General features: G+C 40.3%; 2 protein-coding genes across 21 annotated transcripts in view; one reads left to right on the plus strand and one right to left on the minus strand.

The window, feature by feature from the left end:
* The window catches only part of HECTD1 (HECT domain E3 ubiquitin protein ligase 1), a 99,808-nt gene extending 97,693 nt beyond the window's left edge, over positions 1-2,115 (plus strand). For all 19 annotated transcript variants that reach the window (XM_082737880.1, XM_082737866.1, XM_082737877.1 and 16 more), the window contains one exon: positions 67-2,115. In XM_082737880.1, the coding sequence (XP_082594006.1) occupies positions 67-204 (138 nt within the window). In that variant the 3' untranslated portion in view covers positions 205-2,115. The remainder of the gene's footprint in view (positions 1-66) is intronic.
* A 1,407-nt stretch (positions 2,116-3,522) lies between these two features.
* The window catches only part of AP4S1 (adaptor related protein complex 4 subunit sigma 1), a 55,151-nt gene continuing 45,869 nt past the window's right edge, over positions 3,523-12,804 (minus strand). For both annotated transcript variants that reach the window (XM_082737940.1, XM_082737939.1), the window contains one exon: positions 3,523-4,263. In XM_082737940.1, coding sequence (XP_082594066.1) covers positions 4,135-4,263 — 129 coding nt within the window. In that variant the 3' untranslated portion in view covers positions 3,523-4,134. The remainder of the gene's footprint in view (positions 4,264-12,804) is intronic.

Raw genomic sequence — 12,804 nt, forward strand, 5'->3', positions numbered from 1 at the left:
ACTTCGGGATTGAAAGAAATAAATACTTAAAGTTGTGGCCTCTGCTTTTCACTTTTCTCTTTGTAGGTTGATGCTACTGATGCAAGCTACCCATCAGTGAACACCTGTGTGCATTATCTCAAGTTGCCTGAATATTCTTCCGAGGAGATCATGAGAGAGCGCCTGCTAGCTGCTACCATGGAGAAAGGCTTTCATCTCAACTGAGCTTCGAAGTGGGAGATACCAGAGACTTTTAAAATACTAGTGAAGCCTCTTGTATTTGTGTGCAGAGAAGTATATGATCCTCTACGCTAATGACACTTGCCTTTATTCCAACCATTAAGGCTTTAAGAACATGTGGAAGAAGTTGGTTAGCTGCTAATGACAAAACAAATCCTTTAACTACCCAGCCAGCAAGTATATAGCACAGAACACTGTGTGTTGCTATAAGGGCTTAGTGACTGGAAAAAGGTGGTCTCTACTTGACTGTTCCAAAGAGCAGCTTCTCAGATCCTCAGTGTTCACTGCTAAATTTCTAACAGTGTATTTGTGTAAAGTTTGTTGTTTCATACTTCATACACTACAGTTGCCGTCACTGATCCCTGTTTTGCTGGCTTAAGCTACTTGGTCAAAAATCCTGCTTCCTTAAAACATAGAGAGTTAATGAGCATCTCAAACTTTTTCTTTTCCTTTTTAATGATGCCTGCACTATCAGAGTATTCTAGTGTTCTCTCTTTTGTTTGGCATATAATCATGCACAGCCTTTTTATTTCTTTGAGGTGGGAGTATATTTTTATTTCCTAAATGCCATACTATAAAGATCAAATTCTTAAGTGTGTTTGTGCAGCTCAAAAGTAAAGATATATTAAGGGGAAAAAAGAAAAAACACTGGTCTAGATGCAAGGCACACTTAAAAGCAAGTTTTACTTTTGGTTGTATTTTCTTTGTATATTATAAACATTTATTTAACTTGTTGCAGTTTGAAGTAAAAAATTTCCAAAATGTATGCTCAACAATAATCATTAAAATGTTTGCAGCGTACAAAACTGTGTCATGTGACTATTTCACTGCAACGAGCAGACCTAAGAGCTTAACCAGATATTTTTTATTTTGAGCCACTGAGATTTAGTTTTTTGAAATTCCTACATTTAGAAATGTATTTTTCTATAGTAAATACACTTAACTGAAAACTGGAAAGCTAGAAGAAATATATGTTCACATGCTTGTGATCCAACTTTTGTGTGCTGTCTTAGAGTATTCTTCAGCTAAGAATGGCCCAGTTATTTGTGTTACTTTTCAAACACCAGGTCTGCTACTTACATTGTATCTGCAGGGATGTGTAAGTCTAAGACCCAAGAATGATTTCTCAATGTTCTGTCAGTGCTAGAAGAGACCACCAGGGATACTGCCATTTCCTGGTTTTGAAGTAGGGCTTCTTCTGTTTCCATTTTCCAAATTCCCTTGATGTATCACATCTGTGCCCTTAGGTGAAAGAAATGTCACTAGGCCTGATTTAGCCAAATGGCTTTTTTAGGAGTGAAAAGCATTTTTTGGAATTGCCCATTATTTACCTGTTTAAAAGGTACATTCCCTTTCTACATTAGAAGAGATATCTCCCACTACAGTCAGTCGTTTGAGTACTGTTTTTATTCTCTGCATGAGAATGTTGTACTATGTTATCAGTGGCAGCGTTTAAATAATTCATCTTGTTGTTAGTTTCACAGTTCTCTGTGAGAATAAAAGTTAAAATAAAACATAATAGCAATATTTAAATGTATGACCTATGCTTTAATCTAAAAAATAGTGGTGGTGATTGTCTTAATGAAGTCATGGATGCATGACTAAAACATCATACTAGTGTTAGAGTTAAAATCCAATTTATGTGCTTAGTATTGCCATTTATCTAAATCTGTAAAATGTCTGTCAATAACCCATCTTTTATCAAGACTAATCTAGCACAGGGCTCAGCAAACGATGGCCTGCTGCTTGCTTTTTTATTGCCCAAGTGCTAAGTATGGTTTTAACATTTTTAAGTGGTTTAAAAAAAGCCAAAGAAGAAGAATATTTTATGATGTGGAAATTTTATGAAATTCAAACTTCAGTGTCCATAAATAAATAAAGTTTTGTTAGAACACAGCCATGCTCATTCCTTTACGTATTTATCTGTGGCTGTTTCTACACTACAGTGGCAGAACTGAGTGTTTACAGCAGTGACCTTATGGCCCATGAAGCCTAAAGTATTTACTGTCTGGCCCTTTACAGAAGAGGTTTGCTGAATCCTGGTCTAGCACATCGCCATAGCAGGTAAAATTGATGAGTCTTATACATTCAGTAAATGAAATGTCAGGAGTCTTCAAGATAAAGCTGACCAATCTGAGGCATAAATTTCTTGAGTGTGAAAATCACTTAAAGCTATTCATCACGTTTCAGCAGTAAACTTGAAGGGAAATGATGACACAGCCTAGAAGAACAGATAGTCCTATTACAGTTCACTTTGCATGTGTCAAGTGTTAGGTAACATCTGCCAGGGTCTCCACATATATTAGGTTCTTCAGCTTTCTTTCCTTTGGTATCTACCTAGTATTTTTTTTAATTGTTATTCTCTAAAGGTACGAAAATCTGTGCCAAGATGTTATCCAAGTGCTATTTTGGTGTGACCTAAAAATTAATTTTGTTCACTCCCTAGTTACTTCTGGTGTACCAGTTTCAGCAGTTACCTGACTGTGCTGCTGATTCAGTGCCTACCAACTAGGACAGTGTTGCCCAACTATGTCTTAGAAAGACCTCCAGAGCACTTTGATCTAGACTAGGCTTTCCCCACACCGTGGCTACTTAAGGCAAAGGGAGGTCTATACACGCGTAGCATTTGCTGTTCTGGCGGTCAGAAGCCTGCCTTCAACCTTTCTGAATGAGTTCAAAACAACTTAGGTTTGCTTTTAGAATCCATTATTGACTGGTTGCCTGGCTCTTTATAGATGCAAACTTTAAATATGTAAATAGATTTTTAGAAATAAAGATTTAAAAGAAATCCTTCCCTCACCCCCCACAGATAAAAGAAAGAAAAAAAAAGCAAAGAGTACCGAAAGAATCATCAATACCTGGAATGTCCATTATGTCTTCTTTTGGAGGATAGAGTGTTGTAGATGAAAACTCTTAGAATTCCATAGGATGGTGCAGTATCCTAATGTACCAAGACTGTAGTTCTATTTCCTCCATTATATCTGCCTTCCTTCCCAATATGCACATAAAACATGCTTTTACCAAAAACAATTCTGTATGCTTTACTGTTGACTCAAGTAGCAAACCCATCTAGGAACATTTGGAAAGGTCAGACCATTGCTTTTCTATAGTGACTTAGTTTTCTTTGCTTCAGGACATTCCAAGAGAAGGAATGAGTTAGGGAGGCAGGGGAGAAGGGTTCATACCATGCCAACCTCAAAAGAGATACTCTCTTACATTCTATTTTTAGACTTTGAACTAAAGCAAATTTCACTTACAGATAAGTTTACTAATAAGACAAACCATTTACAATATGGCCTAAAGGATGGTTGTAACCATTTTAATGTGTAACCATTCATTTTTGGTAGTAACATTATAAGTGAATTAATAACATGATGACATCATAATTGCCAAGTGCAAATAATACGGTTATCAGGCTTTTTAGAAACTGGCAAATAAAATTTAATTCTCAATTTTTATTAGTTACACAATTTTGTAAAGTTTTGACTTAAAAACATTTTAAGGAAAAAGAGCATTTAGAAAACATTCAAAGTACTATGTGTTTAAAATTTTATTGGCTGATAGTTGTTACATGTTCTTCCCATGCTGCTAATCCTGAATTAAATGTGCATAGGGAAGCAGAGAACAAAAAAGTTACCCTCAGAACTCAAAAAAATTTGAACAGGTGGGAAAAAAATGCTTATGTTTAGAAAATAAAACTCGTCTCTTAGTTCAGAGAAAATTTTTCTTTGTAGACCATATTTTAAAATACAGCTTTGTTTTCCATTTAGGAACTATGGAAAACACCTATTTAAAATGTCTTTGAAAGGACACCCCCTTTTGCAGTGTGCAGTCTTCCACATTTTTTGGGCTACAGATGTTGAGAGGTATTCCCATTTTTACAGGTTGATGTTGTCTGGCAGAGCCTTCTATCATTCAGCTTTCTGACATTTTATCAAGAATGAGTAGAGGGGCAAGAATTCTTGCTCGATTTGTTTCCACAATGCAGCCATTTAACACCATCTCATCCAAAATGATGTGCACTTTATCCAAATTAAACATTATCTAAGTTCATATTAAGGAAATTAGTTTGAGTTAACAAAAAATGTTAACATGTAACAGTAATAACTTCTGACTTAGCCTATCATTTTTCCCATATAAATTTGTCTAAGCATGAAGTATATTTGGTGTGTGTGTGTGTGTGTGTGTGTGTGTGTTTTTTTTTTTAGACAGAACTTCTGAAATCAGATTTAAGATTGGTGTCCATGTTGGAAATTATTACCTTCACGTACACAAACACACCTAGTTTCACCTTGGTTAAGCTAACTGGCCAATAGGTACAGAAATAGAATAGCTACTATACCTTTTAGCCAGAGGGTAAGTGACTCTAAGAACTAGAGAACAAAGCAAGTAACATTGGCAATGGCATGACCTGACAAGAACAATGCTGTCGTCCAAGACACTAATAACATCAACAGTAATAGCCACGATGTTCCAGGCTTTGTGTTGAGTGTTTTACATAATTTTTCAGTCTTCTCCACAACCCTACGTTATAAATGTTACATATTGTCCTAATTTTACACGGGAGCACATAGGCTCAAAGCCATTGTCCAAAGACCCGTGGCTGATAACTGCCAGAGCTGGAATTTAAGCCCACAGCTTTGGCTCAATGGTTCTACTTCCAGACTTCTCAGAAGGGGCCTGGAGCTACTGAGTATACTCCTCCCTTAACCCTCAAACATCCATCCCAAACCAAATGACTTCATAAAACCTCACGTCTTAAACTGTCTTTTCTCTCAGACAAAAGAAAAAAATCATCAAGAGTAGATATGAATGAAGAAAGCAAGGCAATGCTGACTAATTCCCAAGTAGATAAAAATTCTGAAATTCAAGAGAGTTATCTTGTATGAATGGACAGTTCTAAAAATACTCGTTTGAGAATTACAAAGCCATATCAGGGTACTGATGTTCCTAGTGGAAAGTCAGAATAGGGCATGGAGGAAGATGAAAATGTTAGCCTATGAGGTCTAGCTAACTGTAAAGAGCCAAATTCTTCCTCCCTCCCCCCACCCCAGGAGCCCCTTCAAAGAACTTTTCTTTTGTGAAAGGAGAAAGGGAACTAGAATGAGATGATAACAATATTGAGTAATTCTGAATTCTACCCTTTAATAACTTATTTCCATTTCTATTTAAAGAACATGATCCTGGTCTGTTTAAAAACAACAGCTGATTGAAACAGATTGCTTCAAATACACAAACTTCAACAAATGAGTGACTTAAATGCACTAGGGAAGTTCATAATTAGTGAATCTTTGTAAAGTGAATCATTACCACCTTTTTTTTTTTCAATAATTTCAGACGTTCAAGTCCGTATTGGGTTTGTTTAGTGAAAAATGAGGTGTAGAAAATGAGACAACCCTGTGAATGACTTTTAGTTTTCTATTAGGCTCTGCATTAATATCTCATTAAGCTCTGTGCAAATAGTCCTCTAGCAGGATAAACTTTTTCAGGAGCCCATGGGAACTGTCCTTAAATGACCCAGAAAAGGAAAAAAAAAACCTTTACTCTGATATACCTATTAATAATGTCTTCCAATTATATAGATGATTGCTTTGTCCATGACCAGATGGGACTGGAATATTAGGCTCAATCAGACCCAGAAGCCAGAACTCAGAAGCCAAACAAAGTGCAAATTTCAGCTTGGTACAAAGAAGAGGAGCTGGGGAGCACATGTGGCTATGTGAAACTGGCCTGCAGAATCCCCCTGCAGAATCCTAATCCTGCAGAATCCCCCCGGCCTGCAGAATCATAATCACTAAGGCCGAATCCCCTGTCTTATTCACTAAGGGCAATGAAAGCCTTGCTGTGTTGAAAATGCCAACTCATCTAAGATGATTTTCTTGGAGAGAGAAGGAGATCTAATTTTAATCTATTTGAACTGGTTCAGGGATTAAGCTACTCTGAAGACTGTGGCAAGTCCATGATCTAAAATTTGGGTGTCCCCTTGAGCAAGAGACCAACTGTTTTGAAATTCAGATGAGAATGTGCTGCTGAATCATATCAACCACTGACATCCTCACACTGTAAGGACAAGGTCTTTCAGCAACTGTAAGGATAAGGTCTTTCAGCAAGTCTGAATTTCCTAACATCCTAGAAACGTTGCTGAGTGAGGTCATTCTTGACTGTGGGCATGTGACTGCCTGAGTAGCTGATTCAAACCCAACCCTTAATAACCATGTAGCTTTCCTGCATTATAATGGGAAACCACAGACCAAATCCATTGTGAGGCAAACTCCTGAAAGCTGATTTCCCTCCCCTGGAATCATGTGACTCCTTTAAAGTAAGAATCCAGCTGTTGTTTACATCCTGATTTGGTTTATAAACAACTTCTACAATAGTAATGGCATTTGGGTTACATGTCAGGGACCAAAAAGATGCCCAGGCAAAGCCCCATGGCAGTAAATAGGCAAACATGCTTCAACCCTGACATCTGGAATAGAATGAAGCAAGAAAGGTCCAGGCTATTGGTCTGTTAATATAGTAAGCTGAGAATGACCATTTCAATAACCTCTGGGTTATACTGAACTTGACTGACTTAAAGATCCTTAAGGCAACTCGGGCACCCTAAAGTTGGAATTGATATGAACTACAGACAGCCTCCAAAAAGCAGAATCAGAAAACCCCATTTTCTCTCAATCCCGAAACCCAAGAGCCTTTCTGAATTGCTACATAATGTGGATTGAAGCTGAACATCTTAGGACCCCAGTAATATTAGTGCCACTTGAAACCAATCTTTTAACTAAATATTATTAATATAAATATAATATAAATATATAATATAAATTAATATAATTAAATATTAGTGCCACTTGAAACCAATCTTTTAATTAAAGAGCTTTAAATGTTTCTGGTTCCTATATTGGCATTTTGGTCTCTGGATCATAAGTTACTTTTTCTTTTTTCTTTTCTTTTTTTTTTTTTTTAAGATTTTATTTATTTATTTGACAGACAGAGATCACAAGTAGGCAGAGAGGCAGGCAGAGAGAGAGTGAGAGGGGGAAGCAGGCTCCCCGCTGAGCAGAGAGCCCGACGTGGGACTCGATCCCAGGACCCTGAGATCATGACCTGAGCCGAAGGCAGCGGCCTAACCCACTGAGCCACCCAGGCGCCCATAAGTTACTTTTTCAATATGGTATTTTAATACCATTGTGGTGGTCTACTTATCCTTTAATAAGAGAAAACTGAGCAGCATACATTCGAATGGGATCTGAAAAGCAACTGGCAGGCAGAGCCCAGCCTAGAAACTAAAATCTCTAACTCAAGATTTTGGTCTTAGGTCCCTGGTCTTCTTTTTTGATTTTTTTCTTTTTTTAAGATCCTACCTAAGCAAACTTCTTGATAAACTACGTGGGGTGGGGAAAAACTTGCTCTTGTATTTATACTTTAATTAATATAATTTGCCATGAAGTTAGATAAACTGTGTTTATCTACTTTGTGTTCACATTTCCCACAGAAAATTGAATACTCCTATATAGAAGACTATCCTAGAAGATTGTGCACGGTCCTCGGTATACTCTCCTTGTAAGATAATTTGCTGTCCACTTTTAGGCTTGGTATTGTCTCTTCTTAATGAGGTCACTGAAAAGGAGTTAATCTTTTTTTTTTGTTTTAATGGGTTTTTCCTTAAAGGTCCATTCATATTCTGAGAGCAATAAGACAGTCAGGTGTAATTTAAGTTTTTATGTGAACTAAATCTATATTTATGAAAGCATTATAAAATATAATGAAGTGAAATAATTATGAAAGCATTGGGTCAGGTGAGCCTGTCACTTTCTCTGTTGTTTCTCCTAAACCCTGCTGCTCCTCCTGACTTGGCTGTCACCATTCCTGAGTAAAAAAAAAAACAGAACCTGGAAGCATGGAGCGAAAGGAGCAGGGGTAAGGCAGAGGGACCTGGTAGGAAGGGGTAGGAGCGGATGCATATGGCACCTACAGGACATAGTTCAAGGAAATACCGAGACAGCAAAGGCCAGTGAGAATCAGAGAAGCCCCGAAGGCAAAACTGTTCAACCTAGAACTTTAACATCCCTTTCCCAGGTAAATGGCTGACTCCCTCAGGGACTGTTCATAATTTTGAGACTCTTCACTCTTGACAGCACTGACTGAAGTTATGCTGAGATGGTTTTGACCCCCTTGCTTCTCAGTACCTGCCCTTCCCAAAGACTGGACAAGCTACATGGGCCAGCTCTCACCCCTTGCAGCCCTGCTTTCAGAAAAAGGTGTTCAGAAATTACTACATGCAGGGGTGGCTTAGTTGGTTGGGTGTCTGACTCTTGATCTCAGCTCAGGTCTTGATTTCAGGGTCATGAGTTCAAGCCCTGCACTGGGGTCCACGATGGGAGTGGAGCCTATTTGAAAAAAAAAAAAAAAAATTAAACGATATGTGAACTCAACTTTTTTTTTTTTTTAAAGATTTTATTTATTAATTTGACAGAGAGAAATCACAAGTAGACAGAGAGGCAGCCAGAGAGAGAGGGAAGCAGGCTCCCTGCTGAGCAGAGAGCCCGATGCGGGACTCGATCCCAGGACCCTGAGATCATGACCTGAACCGAAGGCAGCGGCTTAACCCACTGAGCCACTCAGGCGCCCCAACTTTTTTTTTTTTTTAAGATTTTATTTATTTATCAGAGAGAGAGAAGGGGAGAGAGCGAGCACAAGCAGACAGAATGGCAGGCAGAGGCAGAGGGAGAAGCAGGCTCCCTGCTGAGCAAGGAGCCCGATGCAGGACTCAATCCCAGAACGCTGGGATCATGACCTGAGCCGAAGGCAGCTGCTTAACCAACTGAGCCACCCAGGCGTCCCTGAACTCCACTTTTGTAGAGTATGCTCTTATTAAGACATTCAGATACTCTCTTTCATCACATCTGATGCCTCCTTTTCTAATGTTTCTTCAAAACTTCTTTCCTACTTTAGGAATAATTTTGACAACACCAAGAGAGCACAGGGTCAGGCACTTTACAAATGTTTTGTTAGGAACTAAATTGCCACAATCTACTCCAGATAACACATTTTTTAAAAAATGTGTCAAATTTAATCTTATTATTATTTTATGAAGATTTTATTTACTTCTTTGATAGCAGAAACAAGGGGAGCAGCAGGCAGAAGGGAGAAGCAGGCTGCCTGCTGAGCAGAGATTCCAATGTGGGACTTGATTCCAGGACCTGGGATCATGACCTGAGCCAAAGGCAGACACTTAACCTCTGAGCCACCCAGGCGTCCCTATATCTAATTTTATAGCCCTGGAAACCCAGAGACTGGTACCAGTTCTGCCCAAAATTCCTCAATCACTTAGAACAGTCATAGAACCCCTCTGGGCTTCAGCCTTTTCATCTAAAAAATGAGGTTTTTAACCTGATGATGGTAGAGTTTTCTTCTAGCTCCAAAGTTACTCAAATCCTAGGACTCTAAAAGTAACCATCAGGGAGAGGGGAGCTAGTTTACTTCTACCTGACATTATCAAGTCATTGCTGAGGTAATCACATACGCCATCATACCTCATAAGAAATCCTTTGATAATGACTTAATTATCGTGACCTTTCTGAGAGAACATGGAGACAATTTCAGTTTATTTAGAAGCTACTGCTTCAGGCGCCTGGGTGGCTCAGTGGATTAAGCCACTGCCTTCGGCTCAGGTCATGATCTCAGGGTCCTGGGATCGAGTCCCACATCGGGCTCTCTGCTCAGCAGGGAGCCTGCTTCCTCCTCTCTCTCTCTGCCTGCCTCCCTGCCTACTTGTGATCTCTCTCTGTCAAATAAATAAATAAAATCTTAAAAAAAAAAAAAAAAAAAGCTACTGCTTCAGTGTTGGATGGCCTCCTTGGAGAGATTCTTTGTTCTACTTGAACAAGTACTTTTGTGATTTCTCATTAAGTCAGTGTGAAGTTAGCTCCTATTCAGAGACCTATTCTGGCTTCTGGACCTTAAGGTGTTTGGGATTTTAGGAAAGTAATGACGGAAGGAGAGGCTGATGCCCCACAGTGGGCTCTGGGTCCTGCTCAGGGCCTGAGTGCAAATCTCAGTTGTGCTGAATACTGTTGCCTGGGTGCCTCTGTCCCTCCAGAGAGCACCATGGAAGACAGCTAGCTGAGTCACAGAGCGCAAGCAGCAACGGAGGCCCTTCCTTCTCCCCCACCTTCAACTACAATAAAGAGGTACTTTCATATCACCCATGTGAGCTTTAACGTTCTAGAATTAATTGCTCAGGCTTTTAGGTTTTAAGAACTTAGAAAATGAAAACATGAATGTTCTAAAGATTCTATTTATGTTCTAAAGAATCTATTTAAAAGATTTCTAGAATGTTTTAAATGAATTCTAGAATATTTTAAAAGAATGTCCTAAAGAATCTATTTAAAAGATTTTGGGAGATGCCGGGATGGCTCAGGTGGTTACATGACTCCTTTTGGCTCAGGTCATGATCCCATGGTACTGGGACTGAGTCCGGCATGGCGCTCCCAGTGCTCAGTGGGGCGCCTGCTTCTCCCTCTGCCCCTCCTTCCTGCTCACGCTCTCTCTCAGGCAAATAAATAAATAAAAGCTTTAAAAAAAATGATTTTGGAATCAGAGAAAACATTCTGGATTCTAGGCCTACTCTGTATTTGTGGGTAGGTGGCTATGGAATATAAAGAGGAGTTCCAGCCTGCTCCTCAGTTTTTCCCTCATGTGTGTATGTGGGTTACCATCCCAGGCTCTTCCTGTCCCCAGTCATGGGGAGAGGCCTGTACAAGCCCTACCTAGCAACAGGCCCTGGTATATGGGCACCCCATGAGTTCTGGGGACCCAGGTAGCTGGAGGATGGTCAAGAAGTAGGCTGGGGCCCTGCAGGCTCTGGATAAGCATCTTCATCCCATGGAGAGGGATGCTGCTGAAGGAAAGCCAGATGGGGTTCCCTAAGGCCCATGGCCCAGGAAAGGGATCCTGAGTGTCCAAATCTAAAGGTAGTATTGCTGGATTCCACTCTAGCCCAAATAAACTGAGTCTTTAAGCCACTTTAAGAGCACCAAATACCAAAAAGGTAGTTAAGGTTTTCTGTACATTCATACATTAGTAGGTATGCCCTGAACTGAGGAGGGGATATACATCTCCCCCATAGCACCATTCACTAGCCCCATTCCCTATTTACCAGAGGGGGTAGAGACAGTGCCTCTGAATTATGAATTGTCTGGAGAATTCAGCAAATCTGGGGCTACAGAACTCAACACATACATTTTGGGAAGCTCATTAGTTGATTCCTAAAAACCATTTTAATTCATGGAATTTGAAGTCTCTGGGTTTTTAAAATTTTTATTTATTTACTTATTTTTAAGATTTTATTTATTTACCTGACAGAGATCACAAGTAGGCAGAGAGGCAGGCAGAGAGAGAGGGAGAAGCAGGCTCCCCGCTGAGCAGAGAGCCCAACGCGGGGCTCGATCCTAGCACTCTGAGACCATGACCTGAGCCGAAGGCAGAGGCTCACCCCACTGAGCCACCCAGGCGCCCCCTGGGCTTTTATTAGATTTTAAAAAATTATTATTTTAAGTACAATCTACTCCCCAACATGGGGCTCAAACTCATGATCTCAGAATCAAGAGTCCCATGCTCTACCAACTGAGCCAGCCAGGAGCCCCCAGAGCTTGAAATCTTAAGTCTACTAAAGGATGTACTAGGCCAAACTTTCTCTATAGAAGCAGGGCCTCAGGAGTCCTCATGCCACATTTCAGCCCAGTGGGTAAAGGAGAATGTGAAGAGTGTGCAGGAACTTATGCACGGCAGATGAATGATTTAGGTCACTGACACGCCCGGCCCCAAGGGTCTGCCCCACCTGACACCAACTGCAACACCGAGTTGCCACTTAGTAGAAACGTTTTCAAGAAGCCGGAACTTCTGTCCTAATTTCTTTCTTTCTTTTTTTAAAGATTTTATTTATCCATCTGACAGACAGAGATCATAAGTAGACAGAGAGGCAGGCAGAGAGAGAGGAGGAAGCAGACTCCCCGCCGAGCAGAGAGCCCCATGCGGGGCTCAATCCCAGGACCCTGGGATCATGACCTGAGCCAAAGGCAGAGGCTTTAACTCACTGAGCCACCCAGGCGCCCCTGTCCTAATTTCTTATACTTGGGTCATTCCTCTCTCCCTTCCTTCCTTCCTTTCTTCCTTCCTCCCTTCTTTCCTGCACCCCCGTTTCTTTCTTTAGATTTATTTATTTATTCTAGAGAGAGAGAGAGCAAGAGTGCCGGGGGAGGGGCAGAGCGAGAGAGAGATGGGAAGCAGACTCCCTGCTCAGTGCAGAGCCCAGTGCAATGTGGGGCTCAGGGCTTGATCCCAGAAACCTGACATCATGACTTGAGCTGAAACTAAGAGTCAGACACTTAACCAACTGAGTCACCCAGGTCATTTCTTTTGAAAATGCTATCTGTTTTGTTCTGTGATGTCGGTCTTACTAGCAGTAGAATAAGCCCCTTCTGACCACTTGCATATAAATGGTTCCTTTTATTTCTCAAAGTTTAATCATGTGGACTCTGGAAAGCTGCCCCATTCTTAGAACACTTCAGGGGAGTGAAGCTTCTG

This window comes from Mustela nivalis (genome assembly GCF_964662115.1).
Source record: "Mustela nivalis genome assembly, chromosome: 6".
Classification (NCBI taxonomy): domain Eukaryota; kingdom Metazoa; phylum Chordata; class Mammalia; order Carnivora; family Mustelidae; genus Mustela; species Mustela nivalis.